This window comes from Ptychodera flava, chromosome 8 (assembly GCF_041260155.1).
Source record: "Ptychodera flava strain L36383 chromosome 8, AS_Pfla_20210202, whole genome shotgun sequence".
Taxonomy (NCBI): domain Eukaryota; kingdom Metazoa; phylum Hemichordata; class Enteropneusta; family Ptychoderidae; genus Ptychodera; species Ptychodera flava.
In genome coordinates, this window is record NC_091935.1 from 29,695,497 (window position 1) to 29,713,306 (window position 17,810).

The 17,810-nt window shown below is 37.8% G+C and overlaps 1 protein-coding gene across 4 annotated transcripts; it reads left to right on the plus strand.

The window, feature by feature from the left end:
* The first annotated feature begins 7,505 nt into the window (after positions 1-7,505).
* On the plus strand, positions 7,506-16,276 carry LOC139138989 (uncharacterized). 4 transcript variants are annotated; one of them, XM_070707664.1, is made up of 5 exons: positions 7,506-7,632; positions 8,401-8,656; positions 11,930-12,097; positions 13,149-13,296; positions 15,442-16,276. In XM_070707664.1, the coding sequence occupies exons 1-5, from the start codon at positions 7,578-7,580 to the stop codon at positions 15,610-15,612; spliced, it is 798 nt and encodes a 265-aa protein (XP_070563765.1). In that variant the 5' UTR covers positions 7,506-7,577; the 3' UTR covers positions 15,613-16,276. The 4 variants fall into 4 exon arrangements, with proteins under 4 accessions (XP_070563765.1, XP_070563764.1, XP_070563767.1 ...); XM_070707663.1 differs by lacking the exon at positions 7,506-7,632 and having other exon boundaries at positions 8,249-8,656; XM_070707666.1 differs by lacking the exon at positions 7,506-7,632 and having other exon boundaries at positions 8,249-8,409.
* Positions 16,277-17,810: the final 1,534 nt, after the last annotated feature.

Below are 17,810 nucleotides of genomic sequence, written 5' to 3' on the forward strand. Positions count from 1 at the left end.
CCAAATTTGTACCCCAGAAAACTCTGTTTTCGAAACGTAGCGCCAAAGTATCGTAGTGTCACAGCAATCTCTCTGCTCCAGTGCGGATTAACACAAGACACGTAGATTACGGGTACGTCTCGCCATGGCTAAGCAACATTTTACACAAAACAGCCAAACATGATATACACTTATATTACACACAATATCGTGATACAAGAAACGCAAACAACCCAAATAAGAACGATATGTGGAGTTGCTCTCCCTTTACTACCAAAGACGAAGCAACAACTGATGAATAATTTTGTCTTTCTTGTCTTTCTTTCTTATTTATTTATTTATTTATTTATTTATTTCATATTACAGACATTTGTATCGTATAAAATGAAACAAGTATTGATTACAAGACATAGTATGTGAGAATACTATTGGTTTACCGTAAAATTCAGACTTATGTTCCTGTTTTGTAAATAATAACGATGGAATTATCGTCAACATGTCTAAAATATGAAGGGAGTGTACAAGGTATATGGAAATAAAAAAAAATATCAAAATCGGACCAATATTGGGTAGTAAGTGGCCAAAAGCGTTGAACCTATAATAGTGAGGCGGCCATTTTGGATTTATGCAAATTAGGCCGTTTTCCACTCCTTGGATTTTGGAAGACTTTTGATATGTTTTTAAATGGGTTTTTCTGAGATGAATGGTGAAAAAATAAATTCTGTTGCAATTTGTGGTGGGTTACCCCCTTTTTTGGCATAAAATGACTGGACTACTCAGACACCTTGATCATTGACATTCAGCCCTGCTCACTCCGGAACAGGGGGTTATATTCTGTTCTTGCTTAGTTTTGTTGACGCTCCATGCGGGCAGGCAATCAGCAACCTTGCCCTAAAACCAATGCCAGCTTTAATAGCGTGACATTAGAAAGGCGATGCGGACCTTTCCATCTATGCCAAGTATTAGCATTCATGGGGTCTCCAGTACGCCGTGCAAAGCCCCTGTTCTCAGAGCTATACGCAGAGATTTATGAACCGTTCACGCAACCAACGAAAATGGATACGTAGTTCTGCCGCAGAAGCTGAACAACAGGGTTTAGCGGAGAAAAGAATTAAAGGTAATTCGACAGAACCTGCAGAGGTATTTCGCCTTGATGCCTTGGTTATTCTTCATTCTCGACATTGGTCTGTTGTAACTCATCCACTTGTTACTTTTGAAAAGCTGCATATCAAGCTGCAAGCACGCCAAGATACATGTCAGGAACACAGGAAATAACGACTGGCTGAAAATATCAAGTGCCATTTTCCATGATATCAAATTTCAGAGAACAAACTATCGTCCGCACTTCCCGAAATAAGTAGAGCAAGAAAACGTGATTTTTTTTTTACCAGAACAGGGAGATTCCCGAAATGAAACCAATCATTTTCAATAAAAAAATCATCAGGAAATTGTATTTTGAAACATGATAGATGTAAAACTGTCTCAATTTGCGCCCTATACTATGGTAGAAACTGAGTTTATCATTCACAGTCATGTATTTTCCTTTAGAATGTAGAGAAGACAGATATATGGCCTGGTGATGAGAAAAAGATCAACACAAAGAGATTTGAAAAGACCCCTGAGTAACCCATCCGCTTAAAATATAGTGTGCAAATAACATGAACGGATATTCATCTGAGCAGATCATGAAAATTTGTCTTAGTGATAGAAAGATATGCACTTTACAATTTGCAAATTGAAACCAATGACACAGATTTCTAATAGTAACAAAACAGGCCGCAGAAGATCGTAGTACAAGTCATCGTGAATGACACAGTCCCAATCTTTCTCCATGGAATTAACACAGGGAAGGATATCCTTCGAACTTATGTGGAATTTGTCAGAATTTCCCAAAAAACAATAGAACATCTATTTTACAACTGTAACCATACGAAAGCCCTATGGCAAAATATTATACTTAAAATGGGTCGATCACTAGATCTCTGTTCGACTCCATCAAAGCTTTGTATGATTCTCGGTGATTGAGCAGATAATCTTAATGTGAATTTTGTTTCTTTGAGCAGATGATCTTAATGTGAATTTTGTTTCTTTGGTAATTCGTAAATATGTTTACAGATCAAAATTTACAGGGCAACCCCTTTCTTTTCGGGGTTTTGTTTTATTCCTTAGAAAAATTAATGATATTGAATTATAGCTGTGACCAAAGATAAGCTTGATACTCATAATGGAAAGTGGTCACCATTTATTGATCCTTTTCAGCAAATATGAAAAGCTGACTCTGGACATTAGTTTACTCTTTGTACTGTTGTTTTCTCTGTCTTGTCTTAGTCTTTGTGTTTCTTGAATGTCTACTGTACTGTTTTTTCCTTTGTCAATAAAAAGAAACTTCAAATGTCGGTAAATATTGGGTAATTTGTTCCTCTAGTACGAAATTTTACACGGTGACCTCTGAATTTTATTCCTGACTTCGAAAGGGAATAATTTAGAGTTTCCTTACGGAAAGTTTGAACAAAAATTTTAAATCTTTCTATTTCGAGGCGCGTACATTGTAGCTCAAAGGACTAGATAAGGTACCCAGAGCTGATGTATTGGATATTTAGGTGGGCCCTGACTGTGCACATGAGCTGACGCTTTATAGTCTGTGCAATTCGAAATCAGCAAATACAGTGCTTTTTATCTCTTGCACCGTGACGGAAAGTTATCTTTCTCTCTCATCTGTGCAATGATAAGGAGAACTAGAAAACTCAATTACGTAAATATCTAGTTGTTCTCACTACATTTTAGGGTATTAACTCTTTATACTTACCATGTAAGAATTTTGAACGCCCTTGAACCAGGTCGTCTCAGTTTCGCGCATTAAAGCAGCAAATCCTAACCAGCTACAAAATCGTCTTTCTCACACAGGTGAGTAATATTAACTGATATATTTTTGCAAACACTGTTTTGTATTCTTCATCAGGCTATTTCTCCGTTATTGCATGCTGCTTTCTCGTCAACTAAAGTTAGTGGTGTTAAGTCATAACGTTAATGATTGTTCCCCGGAAGAGTGCGAGGACCAAAGTTACACATTTTTACTTCTATAATTGCATAGATGTATAGTATGGCGTTTTATTTTACACTGTCTTAAATTTCCGCCGAAAGAATCTTGCAAAAAGACTAGTAATAAAATATTTTCATATAGCTGCAAGTACATTTTGATCAGCTGTTGGATAGGGTTTTGTCTTTTTGTCAACAGCTTGACAATGTGTTGTTAGTTGTTGATCTGTGTCAAGTTCAACATTCGGAGCCCTAGGATTGGTACATTTTTAAAGCAGCTTGCACTGTTCATTGGCTTCTTCTACAGTTTGTACGGTTATTACGTAAAGGTGTATGTTGACTGTACAAAACTATTAACCCCCCCCCCCCCAACGAATATGTACAGGTAAAATGTATTCATTGGTATCGTTTTTTGTGGATTTTGACATGCACAAAACTATCACCCCTCTCCTACGAATGATGTACAGGTAAAAATGTATTCATTGGTATCGTTTTGTTGTGAATATTCATTTGTCTACGTCATGATACGCAGGCGTTCTTCTGTACAAGGTAGAACGCGCCTCGGGGACAGATATTTGGCCTCTAACACTGTTCCAATGTTTTTCTGGTCTACCGCGGTGTTGTATATTCAGCGGCAATCTTGCTTTGAAATTACATTTTACAGCATGCTTCATCTTCTCCTTCTGAAACATCAACACTTCTGTCTGGAATTTAGTAGCCATTTAGTAAACTGTAAAGAACTACGTATCTGTAAGGAATATTTGATGATGAATTGTCAAATATATACATTTCATATACATCATTCTCTACATTTAACTTAAAGGTATACTGTCACCTGTTCCAATTTGGCCACAGTTACCATGGAAAGAGAAAATCTAACCAATCACAGAGTTTAAGCGGGTGGCCACTTTTTAAAAACAGCGCCCTCACATGCGCATTTTGAATACCAAGGAACGCCCTTTTGACCATATATGGGCATATTTAGATTACAGGTGACTATATACCTTTAAACGCTTACTCCCATCGTAGGGTTATTTCCTCTCAAATCATCAGATAAAATCGAGCAAATACACAGCGTATTGTAAAGGGGTTTCACGTACGTTGTATTGTAAAGGTATACGATTTCACCCTGCGATTACACATCATTTTGAATTGCAAAAGTATGTATTCTAGTATCTTTTTAACGCATACTACGACAGCTCTGCAAAGCTGTAGACGGACTAACAATCAATGAGCAATTCCTGTACGGATTCGATGATATTACCCACATCAATTTATAGCTTGTTTTGTTCTGGGTCGGTAAACCAGATATTATGTTGGAAATTGATTTCAAGGATAGGCACAATTAATGAGGTTGCCCGTTCATGATAAATTACTCATTTACTCTAAGTCAATGACTACATACTTAGGCCTTCCTTAATCAAGGTGACAGAACATTAATGTGAAGTATTTGTTGAGTAAAGGACGTATATTGGCAACTTTAAAAGCCGCTCTAATGTAATCGGAATTGTGGTCACGCTTGGCTTTTGTAAAATCAATCGTCTTTCAGAGAGAATGGCAAGAGTAATTTGTGCGATAAAAACACGAGAAATGTTCATTCTTATTAACCATTGTCACTCCACTAATGATCATGACAAATTGTTCTTATTTGCGCATAGTTAAAGATAAATTGTAGTCATTAACTCAGCGGGAATTTCCTTGGGAATTTGCTTTAACGAGAGCCACTGCAGCTCCTTAAGGACACAAACAAATTGACCTTCGATGTCAATACTATTTTCTGGCTATTCCTCCTGCTGCCCATTTATCAAATTATTTGCATATCTCGGGGGAAGTAAGTTGACTTTTGATCACGATAATGTTAAAACAAGAGTTGTATTTCTTCTATCTCCAACTTCGGATGACTTTCCCTAATCTTTACCCAAAAAAACAATATTTATTTGTTTGTGGTTAGTTTTAATCTATCCGTTGGCAAGTGAAGTACTTTACATTACGAGTAAGCCCCTTTGAAGGACGGAAAGTTGAATCGAAATAGCTATTCAAATAGGGTTCATATTTCCTCGCGTCTCTAGTGGGGAACAAATTTGAAGCATAAGCATAGACAGTAGAGGGGAAGATACTGTCTATGTTTGAAGTATATACGGCTGTTTAGCCCTCAGCTACTGTGAACGTTGTTGTTAAGAATAAAGCTGAGCTGTAACACTGTAAGGACAAGAACATTATATGCAATTACAAGTTGCCTACACAAACATGGATTTCGCATTAGGTGAAAATATCATTGTCAACGTATTATAAATGGCATTTTCCATAGCTGGCTATTATGGTGAGTGCAGTCAATTTTAGAAACCATATGGCACACTGAAATTTCAGACATTAGAGGTTGTTTTGTATCTGTCGAAAATGTGGTATCGTGTGCTTTTCTGTAGAAAAGGCCGATCATGGAAAAGTCACGTACTCTGTACAGCAATTTTTTTGTAATTTATTTATTACATTTTGTAAGTCATGTCCGACATTTTGCAACTTGCTGAACAAATGGTTGGCAATACATGGGCATTATCCGGTCCGTACGGCTTGGTAAGGTAGGCGTATTATACTTTAAAACAAATTTTTAGCTAGTATCCTCTTTTAGCTAATTGAGCCAAGTGTTTAAATTCGCCAATTTAAGATGCCGTTAATCTAAACTTTTCCCCGTATTTACTATGGTCAAGGTATCTTTTTGGTTAAATTAAAAACCTGCTCATTGCGATGAAAATCCAAAATCTCTAAGCATGCCGCTAATTCAAAGTGCTTGACAGTACTCTTCATCGCAAAGGGAAGGCTCCTGCCTGAATAAACACCCTTGCCTAGTGAAGTTGATTCATAGGTAGTGCAGCGTAAGCTCACGAATATTGCACAATAAGTTGACTTGTATGTGGAAATGCGAAAAAAATGAATGAATGAATGAATGAATGAATGAATGAATGAATGAATGAATGAATGAATGAATGAATGAAAAACATTACATTATTAGTCCCTGTCTGGGATCGCGCATGTAGCACCATTTCCCCCCCGAAGTTGTTGGCTTTCCAGTGCGTACAAATGGCAACTGAAGTGGCTACTGGTGCCTGTTAGGCTCACCTCGAAGAAATCGAGAAAGTTTTCTCCCCCTGCGCCAAAAATAATGTCCAGAATATTAATTAATTTTCAAGGAATCACAATATTACTGGATTTTTTGTTCCTTTTTTCATCATCCTGAAAGGTTTGGGCTTAACTTTAAATGTGGAGATGCAACAGTAAGTTTGTTTGTAACGATTAAGCGTACATTGAAAAGTTGACATTTGATAAGTATATATGCCTGTAGAAGCTGCAGGCCTATAGGACGTGGACAATTTTTCAAATTGTAACTGAGCATGTCATGTGACGAAGTAAACAAAATTAGTTCCGGTTCCAAGTGGAAAATCCTTCCTAAGTAGGATGATAAGAAGATAATAAAACAGGCTTAAAATTATAAAATTATGCCTTAATTTGTAAATTGTCCCCACTATCGGGATATGGTTAGCCTTACTGTTTGAATGTGTTTCCGAAAACATTTGCCAAAATATGTAGGGCAAGGTGTTCATATAGCTTGTTGATTGAATGGCACGTCTATATTATTCATTTAGACCAAGGACAGTTTTTCCCTTTAGGGACCATTCAGTTTTTACGGCCGGGGGGGGGCAAAATCTTGTCGCCGGTGTTCAAAAAAATATAGACCCCCTGCATTTTTCGTGAAAAAAGATGACCCCCTTTGTCAGACAAAAAAAATTGTTGCCTCCCCTCCTCCCCCCGCTGAAAAATAACAAAAACCCATACGTCAAATTTACCCACACGGTTTGGATTTGAACTCCGGTACACGCTGCACTTTATTCATGTAGCAGAGATGCCAGTGCACAAACTTCTCAGCCACATCCATGCAAAAGTCTGTTAATTAGGACGACTGTAAGGCAATTTTTAACTTCATTTCCATAGACAACTTATGTCCATGGACATAGTATAAAGTAAACTTTATTGGAGTGGTTCGCTAAAGGCAGCCCTCCGGTTAAGAGGGTCATGGGCCATTACATAAAGTCAACTTTATTCTAGTGGGCCACCAAAGGTGGCCCGCCGGTAAAGAGGGCCGATCATGGCCATTGCATGAAGTAAACCTAATTGGAGCGGGCCACCAAAGGCGTCCGCCCGTTACATAAAGTCAATTTATTGTAGTGGGCCACCGAAGGCGACCTGCCGGTAAAGAGGGTCGATCATGACCATGCCATAAAGTGAACATTATTGTAGGTATTATGTTTTTGAAAATGTGGTGACACCCCTTTCCTACCTGTGAAAAAGCTATGACCCCCCCTTCGCGGATTCCAAAATTAGGATGGCCCCCCCGGATTTTGCCGCCCCCCCCCCGCCGTAAAAACTGAACGGTCCCTTATGACAAGCAGTCCGGCAAACAATATTGACAGGGTTAGGAGAAAGAACGTATTGTGTGGTTGAGAATAGAGTATGGCTTCCTGTAAGGTGTATGCCCTACGTTTTATCTTGTCACACCCATAGCAACCAAAATGACGCGACGTGCATTGCGATTGCTCTGGCCGTTGCGACATTTTCGCGATAAAGGTGGGTTGCTTGTAATAGGTTTGTCTAAAAGCCTAGAATACAGTCTCATCTTATCGGTTGTGAATATTTCCTTACATAATCTATCTTAAATTTAGTCTAAGTGTTTTGCTTTTTGCAGGCTATGCCTAGCATATAGGTCTATCCTTTGATAGGCCTAGGCCTAATCCAGTAATTTTTAAACCTTATTCAAAACTTATCTTCAGTCACGACTTCTTGCTGTGATCAAACGACACTATCTGTAATTCTAAAATGCAATTTGTTCGTGACAAACAGTTCCCGGCTAAAATTTCCCAACCTTTATCAACAAGCCTCATAATCCAACCAACTGTCACCTGACTCGGAAACGCTATGACCGCCGGGTTGACTTGTTACAGTATGATATAGGCCTAAATTTAGAAGTTAGCCAAGACAGATTTAGGGACATGCGACACAAGTATCGTTATTTCTATCTCTTTGAAGGTACCCTGTACTGATATACCTGCTCCAGTCATAAATGAAAACGTCATAAGTTGCGTATGGCATATATTGTGCTGGCTGAGTGTGGCCACCTGTTGCAGCACACGGTTTATACACGTACACGACCTTTCAGTCGATACCTAACTACAGAGGGCGAACAAACTTTTACTCAACATGGCGGCGTCAATGATATGGACGAATACGGGTGTCATCTCCCGCAAATAATGTATCAAAAGCCCTGTTTGTTTCTCCACTTACGTAAGAGATCTTTTTACTTAAGCGTCGCCTTGACTGCCTTTACCACTTTTACAGTACTTTTAGGTAAGCGGGCTCTATCGGCGCTGCACGTTATGGAAAATGTCGAAACGAAATTGGAAGAGCGATGGGGCAAACTCGTTCCCAATCCCAGTGCGTCAACTTGGTGGCAGAAGTTAAAATCAAAGTACAGTGAGCATGGACGATATTATCATTCCCTTTACCACCTACAAGATATGTTCCACCACTTCGATCAAGAGAAGGATAAAATCAAATCCCAAGAAAGCGTACAACTTGCAATATTCTTTCATGAGTAAGTCGGGGTCAATGAGTGTCACGTACCCTCTTAAATAATTTTGACAGTCATTTCTGAACAGTGAGTTATAAGGGACCGGCGGACCAGATCTTGTGGTGCGTCCGCAGAGAGTGATTCTTTAATTACAGCTCCCCTCAGTCACTTGTGATCGGTCTATTCCGCTCGGCGTCTATGCCCCCATAGACGTGTGTACATATGCCTGAGAAAAACCCACGTCTATGGGGGCATGGACGCCGAGCGGAATAGACCGATCACAAGTGACTGTGAGCTCCCCCATACAATTGAGCATAGAAGAATTACAGTGTACTTCCTTCCAACTTTGGTTTCTTAACAACATTAATACATCAAGTGCCACTCTATGGTACTAGCCAAAGGCACTCGACTCTATGCAAGCGAAACCGTCCCTGATACAACCATTACTGGTTGCATCAGTGGTGGTTTCGCCTAGACAGTAGCTATTGTCTATGTTTTTGCTCGCATTGAGTCAAATGCCTGTGCAGTGTTGCATCAGTGATGGTTTTGCTTGCATCAGTGGACGTAAATTTTGGTCCATGCTTGCATTGAGTCAAGTGCCTGTGGTACTGGCTATGGTACTTCTATTATCATTCAGGGATGACATTCTTTTTAATGTAGGGTAGTGCCCCAATACCTGTAATCATACCAATTACCACCGACAGTTTGCTATACCCACAGTCCACCCCAACCACTGTGCTCTACCCTAACCATTGCTATTTCCATAAACTCTAGACTAGGGTCTAAGGTTATACCGATAATGGGGAGACTGTTTAGGGAGGAATCATGTATAGTGCAAATGTAAGTGTATATGAGCTAAGAGAAAGGGTATGGGTTAGTTTTAAGGTTGGCATTAATCACGAAAATGAAACAGCCTTACTTTAATGAGGTCAAGGAGGGGCCTTTTTCTTAAAGAAAGTCTTTCCTTGTAGAACAATCCCACTGAGCCTCAGAGGGACTGTACACATAGGGAATGGAATCATTGAAAGGAAACGACTAATGAATGCCCCTGGAAGGAAGAGAGCAAGAATGACACTATCACAGTCTGTAAGGCGGATTAACCATTTGATCTTCTCTGCAGAGATAGTAATTTATTAGAAAGGAAAAAAAAAGTTGTTTTTAGACAAATGTTAAAAAAACTCTTAATGATCCCGGAAAGTTGACTGAAGAAAATAACTCAGATGCAACGATGAAGCATGTAAGGACAGAGCTTGGTTCTGGATCTGTAGATTATGATGGCACCCGGTTGATGAGCAATCATTACTAATCCTTGAACTTGAAGGTCAAACCTTCAATAATTGGTTCATTATTTAGGTATTGCTGGAATGGTACGATGATCTATGGCCTAGAGAGATTAATAGAATTGTTTTGCGATGGGATTTTCAGCCAGTGTAGCACAGTAAGTGAGACTACCCACAATTCCCTTTGATTTGTGTGCTCAGACATTATTTGCTAAAGGCTTCTTCAATTTTATCAGTTTCTGAACAATTTGAAACTTAGAATTTAATTTAAGGATTATTGGTTAAAACTATGTTCCTAAATTATTGATCATGTTTAAAATTCAGGAGTAAATTGAATAAGAATTTTATGTTTGAAGGTGCTAAAAATTATACACTTGTCAAGGTAAAGTTGTCAGCAACTAAGATGGTCTCATCATACCACCTGTCAGACATGCAGATTTCCTTTGTCACGATCATTCAAAAAAAATCAATACTCTTTCTCTTGCCAACACAGATGCAACTTATTCCCTTAGTTTCCTTGAAAATATTCCATATGGCTGTCAAAAATCTATGTTGACAAAATCACAAAATTGCTATCTCCTCTGCGGAAAAGGGGATGATCTTCTCATTATTCACAGTGAGAAATTAGAGAATTATGATTATCAAAACTATGGTCCGAGAATTTTGAAATATGGACCGAGTTGTTCTGTGTACAGAAGAAATTTGCTTTAGTTCAGTGAGTGATCTCCGTGTGTACGGATCATGGAGAATTGTGGGTAGCCTCACTTACTGTGTGTAGTACACCATTAATTCATGATACATGTCATAAGAAATAATTAGAGAAACAATGCACAGCTACATGTATGCTGCAACATCCTTGATATAGTGCTCCTATCAATGTTTTCCTCCAAGGTGGGGGAAGTACAGCCTTAACATGGGAATTTGATGTTTTTTTCAAGCCATATCAAATTACCCACCCACAGGCTACAAAATATGTCAAATGGAGGGAAAATAGCTGCTACACGTAGGTAATTTTGGACTTGACATCAGTCGAATTCTAGACACAGTGTGTATCATGGTGATAAAATTCTCCTGTTCAGGGATACGATTTTCAATCAACTTGCCCTGTTTCCCCGTTAAAACAATCAGCAACAACATGGATGTTTCATATCTTACCACTTGTTGAATCTGTCTTTCAAGAAAAGCAGATGTGAAATTACAAAGTCTACATTTTTGAACTAATTTGATTCAATATATGGTGATTTTTATGTGGAAAAACCTATTCATGAATTCCATTTCAAAACAATCCATATTGAAATAGAGGCGCCGCTTAGATTTGGTTAATCTTAGCTCCATATAAATGGAGAGTTGTTTAAAAATTGTAAAATTAGGTTTTCAGTTTGTGGACAATTCTCCTGTTGTGCTAATCTCACCATATATCAGATGATTGGTCATTGTCCTAGAGGTACACCTGTCTTCTCTCATCTTCTGTACTCTATAGAACCACCGACTGTGACTTACGGTATGATTTGTCATTTTAACCCTTTGAGCGCCAAAGTCATTTTTGTCTCCTTTAGAAAATATACCCCAGTCAAATTTGTTCAGATTTTTGTCAAAATTTTGATAACAAACTGTAGCCAACAAAATGTGATGTCCATTTGGTCCAAAATTATCAAAAAATTACAAAAAATTCATAAAAATTGGTAAAAATGTTGCACCTAAATTTTGGTGGGAAATTATCACAGCACTCAGAAGGTTAATATTCTTCTGTCTGTAGAATACAGTTTCTTGGCCTACGTCTGAAGTCATGTCAAAAATGCCTTGTGGTGAACTTGTCAACATAGCATGTTTACAGTGTTTTGTAAAATGTCATCTTAGACAACTTAATGCTAGTAATTCTTGATTAGAACTCATTTTTCAACAATAACGCCAGATATTTGCACAAGTTGTTGCATTGACAATAAAGCAAACACTCTGTAATTTGTTTTACAGAACAATTGCTAAAAGTTACAGCCATTATTGTCCCCTTATTTCTCAGCATGGTGTATGATCCAAAGGCTGGGGATAATGAAGAACAGAGTGCTGATATGTTCCTGGAGTTTGCAAAAACTCACATGAGTGGAAAGGAAGATACTGTGAAAAATGTCAAGGAATACATACTCATCACAAAAACACATCTCACTGAAGCCCATCAAGATGAAAAAATGTGAGTTGCACTCCAGTAATTTCTAATTTCTACATAAGCAAAACATAAATTTGTCATATTATTACGTTTAGGCATGAATCATCAGGAAACAAAAATTATTCATGTTTATTTTTTTAATCATTAATGTGTATTCCTGTTTTGTTTTGTTTTCTTAATTTTCATTCTGAGACCCGTCAAATTTTAATGGCACATGCTTGCTTTCGTCAGTTGGAAGATCTTTCCACAAGATGTGGAACTCATCAGCAAAGTTTAAACATGACATGAGCAAGACTGCAAATGCACTCCACCATTGCTGAAGTGTACGCAGACATTGTGGTGTAAGAGTTGTCAAATATCACACCTGGCTGGTATTACTTTAAACTCAGATGGTATTATCATATACCAGTCAAATAGTGCAAATATCTGAAATGTAGCCAGCGTTCCATGATAGATTTCACTGAGAGAACTGATGAATGATGTGTTGCGTTCCTTACTATTTCTCACAGCAATGCTTCATCGATTGCGAATATGGCATTTTAATACATCATTATCATTAATGTTTCGTGTCACCAAGGTTTTGTAAATCTCAAACAGTAATCAGGAGAAGGGGAATAGCTCTGACACAACAAGCAGAGACGAAAGGTCTGGTTCATGCATGTATTCTAGAATGCTAATCCCTTGATACACGTGTACATGTATGTGCATCTGATTCCTGTGACAGAATGGCTGTAGCTACAAATATTTGTGGCACCTGTCCAAAGATTGTGGTGATAAATATTACAGGTCACCAATGCAATGGAAAACTTTTGAAACTCATGAATATACTAAAATCAGAGTCAAGTTCAATATATAAACAGTGCTATAGAGTGAATCAACCCCAGTCATGTAAATGTTTATTATGAAAAAAATAAAAAAAAGCAAAAGAGTAGAAAAACAAGAAGAGTCTGATTTTGCCATCAGGTGAGTTCTTTGACAACAAAAATAAACAAAATAAAAAGGAATGAAATCCCTGTGTAGTATGTAGCAGCATGGCTCTATGGTCACAATGCTGAAATTTGTTCATATCTGACAGATTCGGCACGGATGACTTACACTACTTTCTGGACATGGATATGGCAGTGTTAGGATGGCCACAGAATGAGTATCAGTGCTATTCCAAGGGTATCCGACAGGAGTACATACACATTCCGGAGGAAAAATACAGAGTTGGTAGAGCTGCGGTGAGTTGGTGCAGGATTTGTAATATTGCTTTCGCTTTAATAAAGGGAGATTCAATGATGAATACACCTTAAATTGTAGTGTGATTTGGAATTGAATCATGGAGGGTATCAGAGACGCTCTAGTGAATGCAAATTGGATTCTGTAATCTCTTTGATTTACTAGATTTACAAGACCTTTGACCTTCTGGCTTCAATTGGACTTATGATAGGACACAATCTGATTGGCCCAATTCTTCAATTTTTCGAATTTGTGTGTCTAATCAAATTCTAAAGAATAAACCACAAGATCTTATGACGGGGTTTTATAATGGTACGTATTAAGTTACTTTAGATCTCAAGGTTTGACATTTTTTTTCGTGATTTGCAATGGCCTGCATACTTTTTTCCTACAGAATTCAAAACTTTTAAATGTAAAAGCAGAACTGTCGTGTGAATATTTTGTTGCCAGAAGTAGCCAGGCAGCAAAAAGTTTTTTCCAATGTTATCTATTGATATTTGTCTGCCATTTTTGACCACCCCTTCCAAGATCAATTGGTCCATCCCTAAGCCGACTGATATAACTGTTACATTTATGGTACTTTTCCGGACCATTCTCTATTAAAGTAACGTAGCTCAAGATAGAAAACTGTATCTTTGTAGCTATAGCTATAAGTCTTTATGCATTCTATAGAAGACAAAGAGACAAATCATGATAGCCTGAGTCCTCAATACTTCACCAGGGTTTGAAATATTATTCTTAAAATGAGATAATTAAACTAATATAATGTGATAGTAGTGTGCTGTAAAGAAATTGCATGCCTTCTTAGTCAGACAGCAAAACGTGAAACCATACCACAGAAGATAAACAGCTCACGGAGACAGTTTCAGTGTGATCTATGCATCTTTCAAATTTCTAGCAACACAAGGACAGGCGAGGTAGATGAGAAAGCGAGAAAGCTGGGTTAGTTCCAGTTGAACAAGCTGTGCTCAAAATGGCATGAACCAGTATTTATTTGTCTGCTGTGTAGAATACATGCACAACAGACCAGGAAGAAATGTGGACATGCTTGTCTCTGTGTCACTGATGCCAGACATGCTATAATGTTCCTTTTTATGGATGTTTATGATGGCGTCAGTTAGCTTAGTACTTTTATGCCCTGGTTGCATGCATGCTTAAGTAACATCATACATCCCCTGCAGTCTTACAACTTGTAACTGCACTTGTGCAATATTTGCATATTGATCTTGTTATTTGTAGGCAGCAATACTATTGACTGAAGCTTTAGAAAGTGTCAAAGGTTAAATATTCATCACCTTAAAGGTATACTGTCACCTGTTCCAATTTTGCCACAGTTACCATGGAAAAAGAAAATCTTCAGATTTTAAGTGGGTGGCCACTTTTTAAAAACAGCGCCCTCACATGGGCATTTTGAATACCAAGGAACGCCCCTTTGACCATATATGGGCATATTTAGATTACAGGTGACTGTATACCTTAAATGTGCTCAGATTGTTCTGATATTTAGGTTCTCACCCAAAAAATGACAGAGTTGATGTATATCTGCTGTCAGAAGCAAAAATGGAACCTCCCTGTAATTGTATGAGAACGATTGAAAGATGTTCTTTAAAGAGTGTGTGTCAGTTACAGATTTTTCCTAATCATCTTTTCACAAGAAACTAAATTCTGCTCTGGAAGTTCTCTCTGTCGTGAGCTGGATCAAATCTCTCCTCTCAGTCATATCCTATATTCTCACATGCCTATTATCTCTGCCTTTGGATGACATTATTCAGCACTGAGAACAAGTAAAGAATCTCCCTGCAACAATATTCGGCTTGGAGAAATGCTAGGTTGATGAATATTTCCCATCGATAATGAGCCACGAGCATACGATTTTAATACCAAAAATATACCTCCAAATATACCTCCCATCTTGCACTACTTAAAGACTAACAACAGTTTATTTGAAGAGGAAAATACATTGCAAGCAAGGTGATATATTTGGTGTGAAAGGCATCCAGAGACAGGTAGATTTCGTACAATGTCTACGACATGAACAATCTGGGTTTATTTTGCAAATACTGGGTAGGCAGTAAAAGTTGTTTTTGTGTGAACAACCCAGAAGAGTCTAATATTATATTTCAAACTGAATATGTTGTATTTCACAGGTATTGAAGAGTTTCCTTGAAAGGAAGAACATCTATGCAACCAAGGAGTTCAGAGAGAAATTTGAGAAGCGGGCAAGGAGTAACGTGGAACAAGAAATCCGTAATCTGGAAGATCCAAAATTCAATATTGAAGGATTGCCTGGTGTAAGACAAGAGCTGTGTACACATTGATGGCAGAAAAGCAGAGAGTACATGAACTCAAATCACGAGTCAATCACACGAAGGATTTACACTCCATGAAAAAAAGAAATTGTGAACTTCTGTAATTATAATCAAACAGGAAATTTCTCATAATTGAGAAAAAAAAAATTCGAATGCTTCCATATATTTTTCAATCAAAGAATACTGTGTCAGAAAATATCTATATTGAACATTCCTATTGGACTTTCACTAGTTAATTAAACCATTTCATTCAAAATATATGTAAATATAAATCTTTTGCTGAAAAGATGTGGTAATCAATGTTGTTATGTGTGTTAACTAATTTGCATGGCCAGCGAAAAAAAACATTGTTGTACTAAAAAGAAAAAAAAGATTGGGTTTCAAAAAAATTGGGACTGCTTAAATTCAGAGACGTATCCTTTTCTCCCTTTTCTTCCTTAGGTGTTTGTGGTTTCCAAAATAGAAAAATAGGGATGAGCACATCAGAGTCAGATACTTTGTTCATAAATATGACACCATGTATCTCACTAACTGTAAGCAGGACTGTACTTTATGGGGCAAGGCCACAATCCATTTCCATCATTTTGTCTGTTTCTGTTTATGTGAAAAGCTGTTTTTGGTACAGCTGTAAATATGTGTAGTTGTTGGTGATAAATCAGATGTGCCAATGTTGGTCCTTTGATAGTTACTCATTCTCTTAATGCAGGTGTAACATTGTCAGTAAATCTTAATATTTATGTCTTACCGGTAACATTCCTAGCAGCCCAACATTTCATTCAATCTATGTACCACTGGTTGGAATTCTGGATGCTAATGTGTGAGGGTTTGGACAGCTAGGATTTCTCATGTGTGTCTGCCAGAAGATAGGAAGCACTATCCCTCAGAGAAAGATGTCAATAGATGGAGACTTTTACCCCTCAGACAAACAGAGACTTTACCCCTCAAAGAATCGGAGATTTAACCCTTCAGAGAAAGATGGAACAAGTCTCAATCCCAATGACAGCTCACAACAGATTTTATGACGTTTTGTAGACACTTAGTATGTTTGCTCATATCGGCTTAAGTATATCTGATGTTCTTGAACTATCAACTCAAAAGCACTTAAAGTCTAGGAGCTCACTCAGCATCATGACCTTTTCAAACTGCCAATTTCTTCTCACAGTACTCTTTTAAGCTAGATTACTTTCATTCAGTCAACCATTTACATTCCTCCAAGGTCTATTTACCCCCTCCCTCCCTCCCCCCTCTCTCTTTCAATATGGAAAGTAGACTACATATTTGTGTATTTGTGTCTCTCTGTAATTTCATGGAAGCAATTTCCCTGGAAGAAAACAGTGTTTACGGTGTACTGCTCAGATTTATCCTGAAAAGTGATTATTCCCTGTGTGCATTGTTACAGCTATCGTCAGTGGAATCTTGGACAACATTTCTGTGAGACAGGCAGTCTGGTTGTGATATAATATAATAAAAAGGGTTATTACACGAAGTTTGGTTGATTATGGGTTGTATTCTCATGATGCCTCCATACTTTGACTTGTTGCTGCGCAACTCGTTAAAAATACGGACACATCACTTGAATACGACACATTATTGACCAAACTTTGTGTAAATAATCGCTAATAATCAGTTGTCTTCAAAATGCCCTGGGCAGTAACAATACTACAAGGGACTGCTTAATCATGACTGATGTAGACATTTGCCTCATGAGAAAAACTTTATCTATAGAATTCTGTTGGTTATACATATTCTATATCTTCCTGTCTAGGCGGCTATAGAAGTTTATAGAGTTTTAGCTGCATTTACTACAGAACGCTATAGAAGACGCAGTGTATTTTTGGTTAGGGTAATCAAAGCTGGAAACGAGACTTTTTTTCCCTCTTTGTGACTCGCAAGTATTGATCCTGGTGAATTCCCGCTTTTGCAGGTACAGCATTTGTATATTCTGTGTCATGTGAACATCAGCTCTGTGAACTGTGAACTGTGAACTATGAACTGTGAACTATGAACTGTGAAGCTGGGTAAACTGAAAGCTTGATGCATTGATATTCTATCATGGTGAAATTTGAATGTGTACAGAATAGACTTCGTAAAAGACTGTGACACAGTTTTTCTTTTGATAAGGACAAGTTTTGATAATATGACACTTCACTGGGAAATAAAGTGTGAGCTAGTTACTGTAATCCAGGAAGGGTTGGGATGTTTTGGGG

What these genes read in the sequence shown, in the direction of transcription:
- LOC139138989 (XM_070707663.1), top strand. Translation starts at nt 8,280, where the DNA reads ATGGACGAATACGGGTGTCATCTCCCGCAAATAATGTATCAAAAGCCC. An exon ending in CTTGCAATATTCTTTCATGA is followed by an intron (nt 8,657 to 11,929) that starts GTAAGTCGGGGT and finishes CTTATTTCTCAG; the next exon opens with CATGGTGTATGATCCAAAGG. An exon ending in GCCCATCAAGATGAAAAAAT is followed by an intron (nt 12,098 to 13,148) that starts GTGAGTTGCACT and finishes CATATCTGACAG; the next exon opens with ATTCGGCACGGATGACTTAC.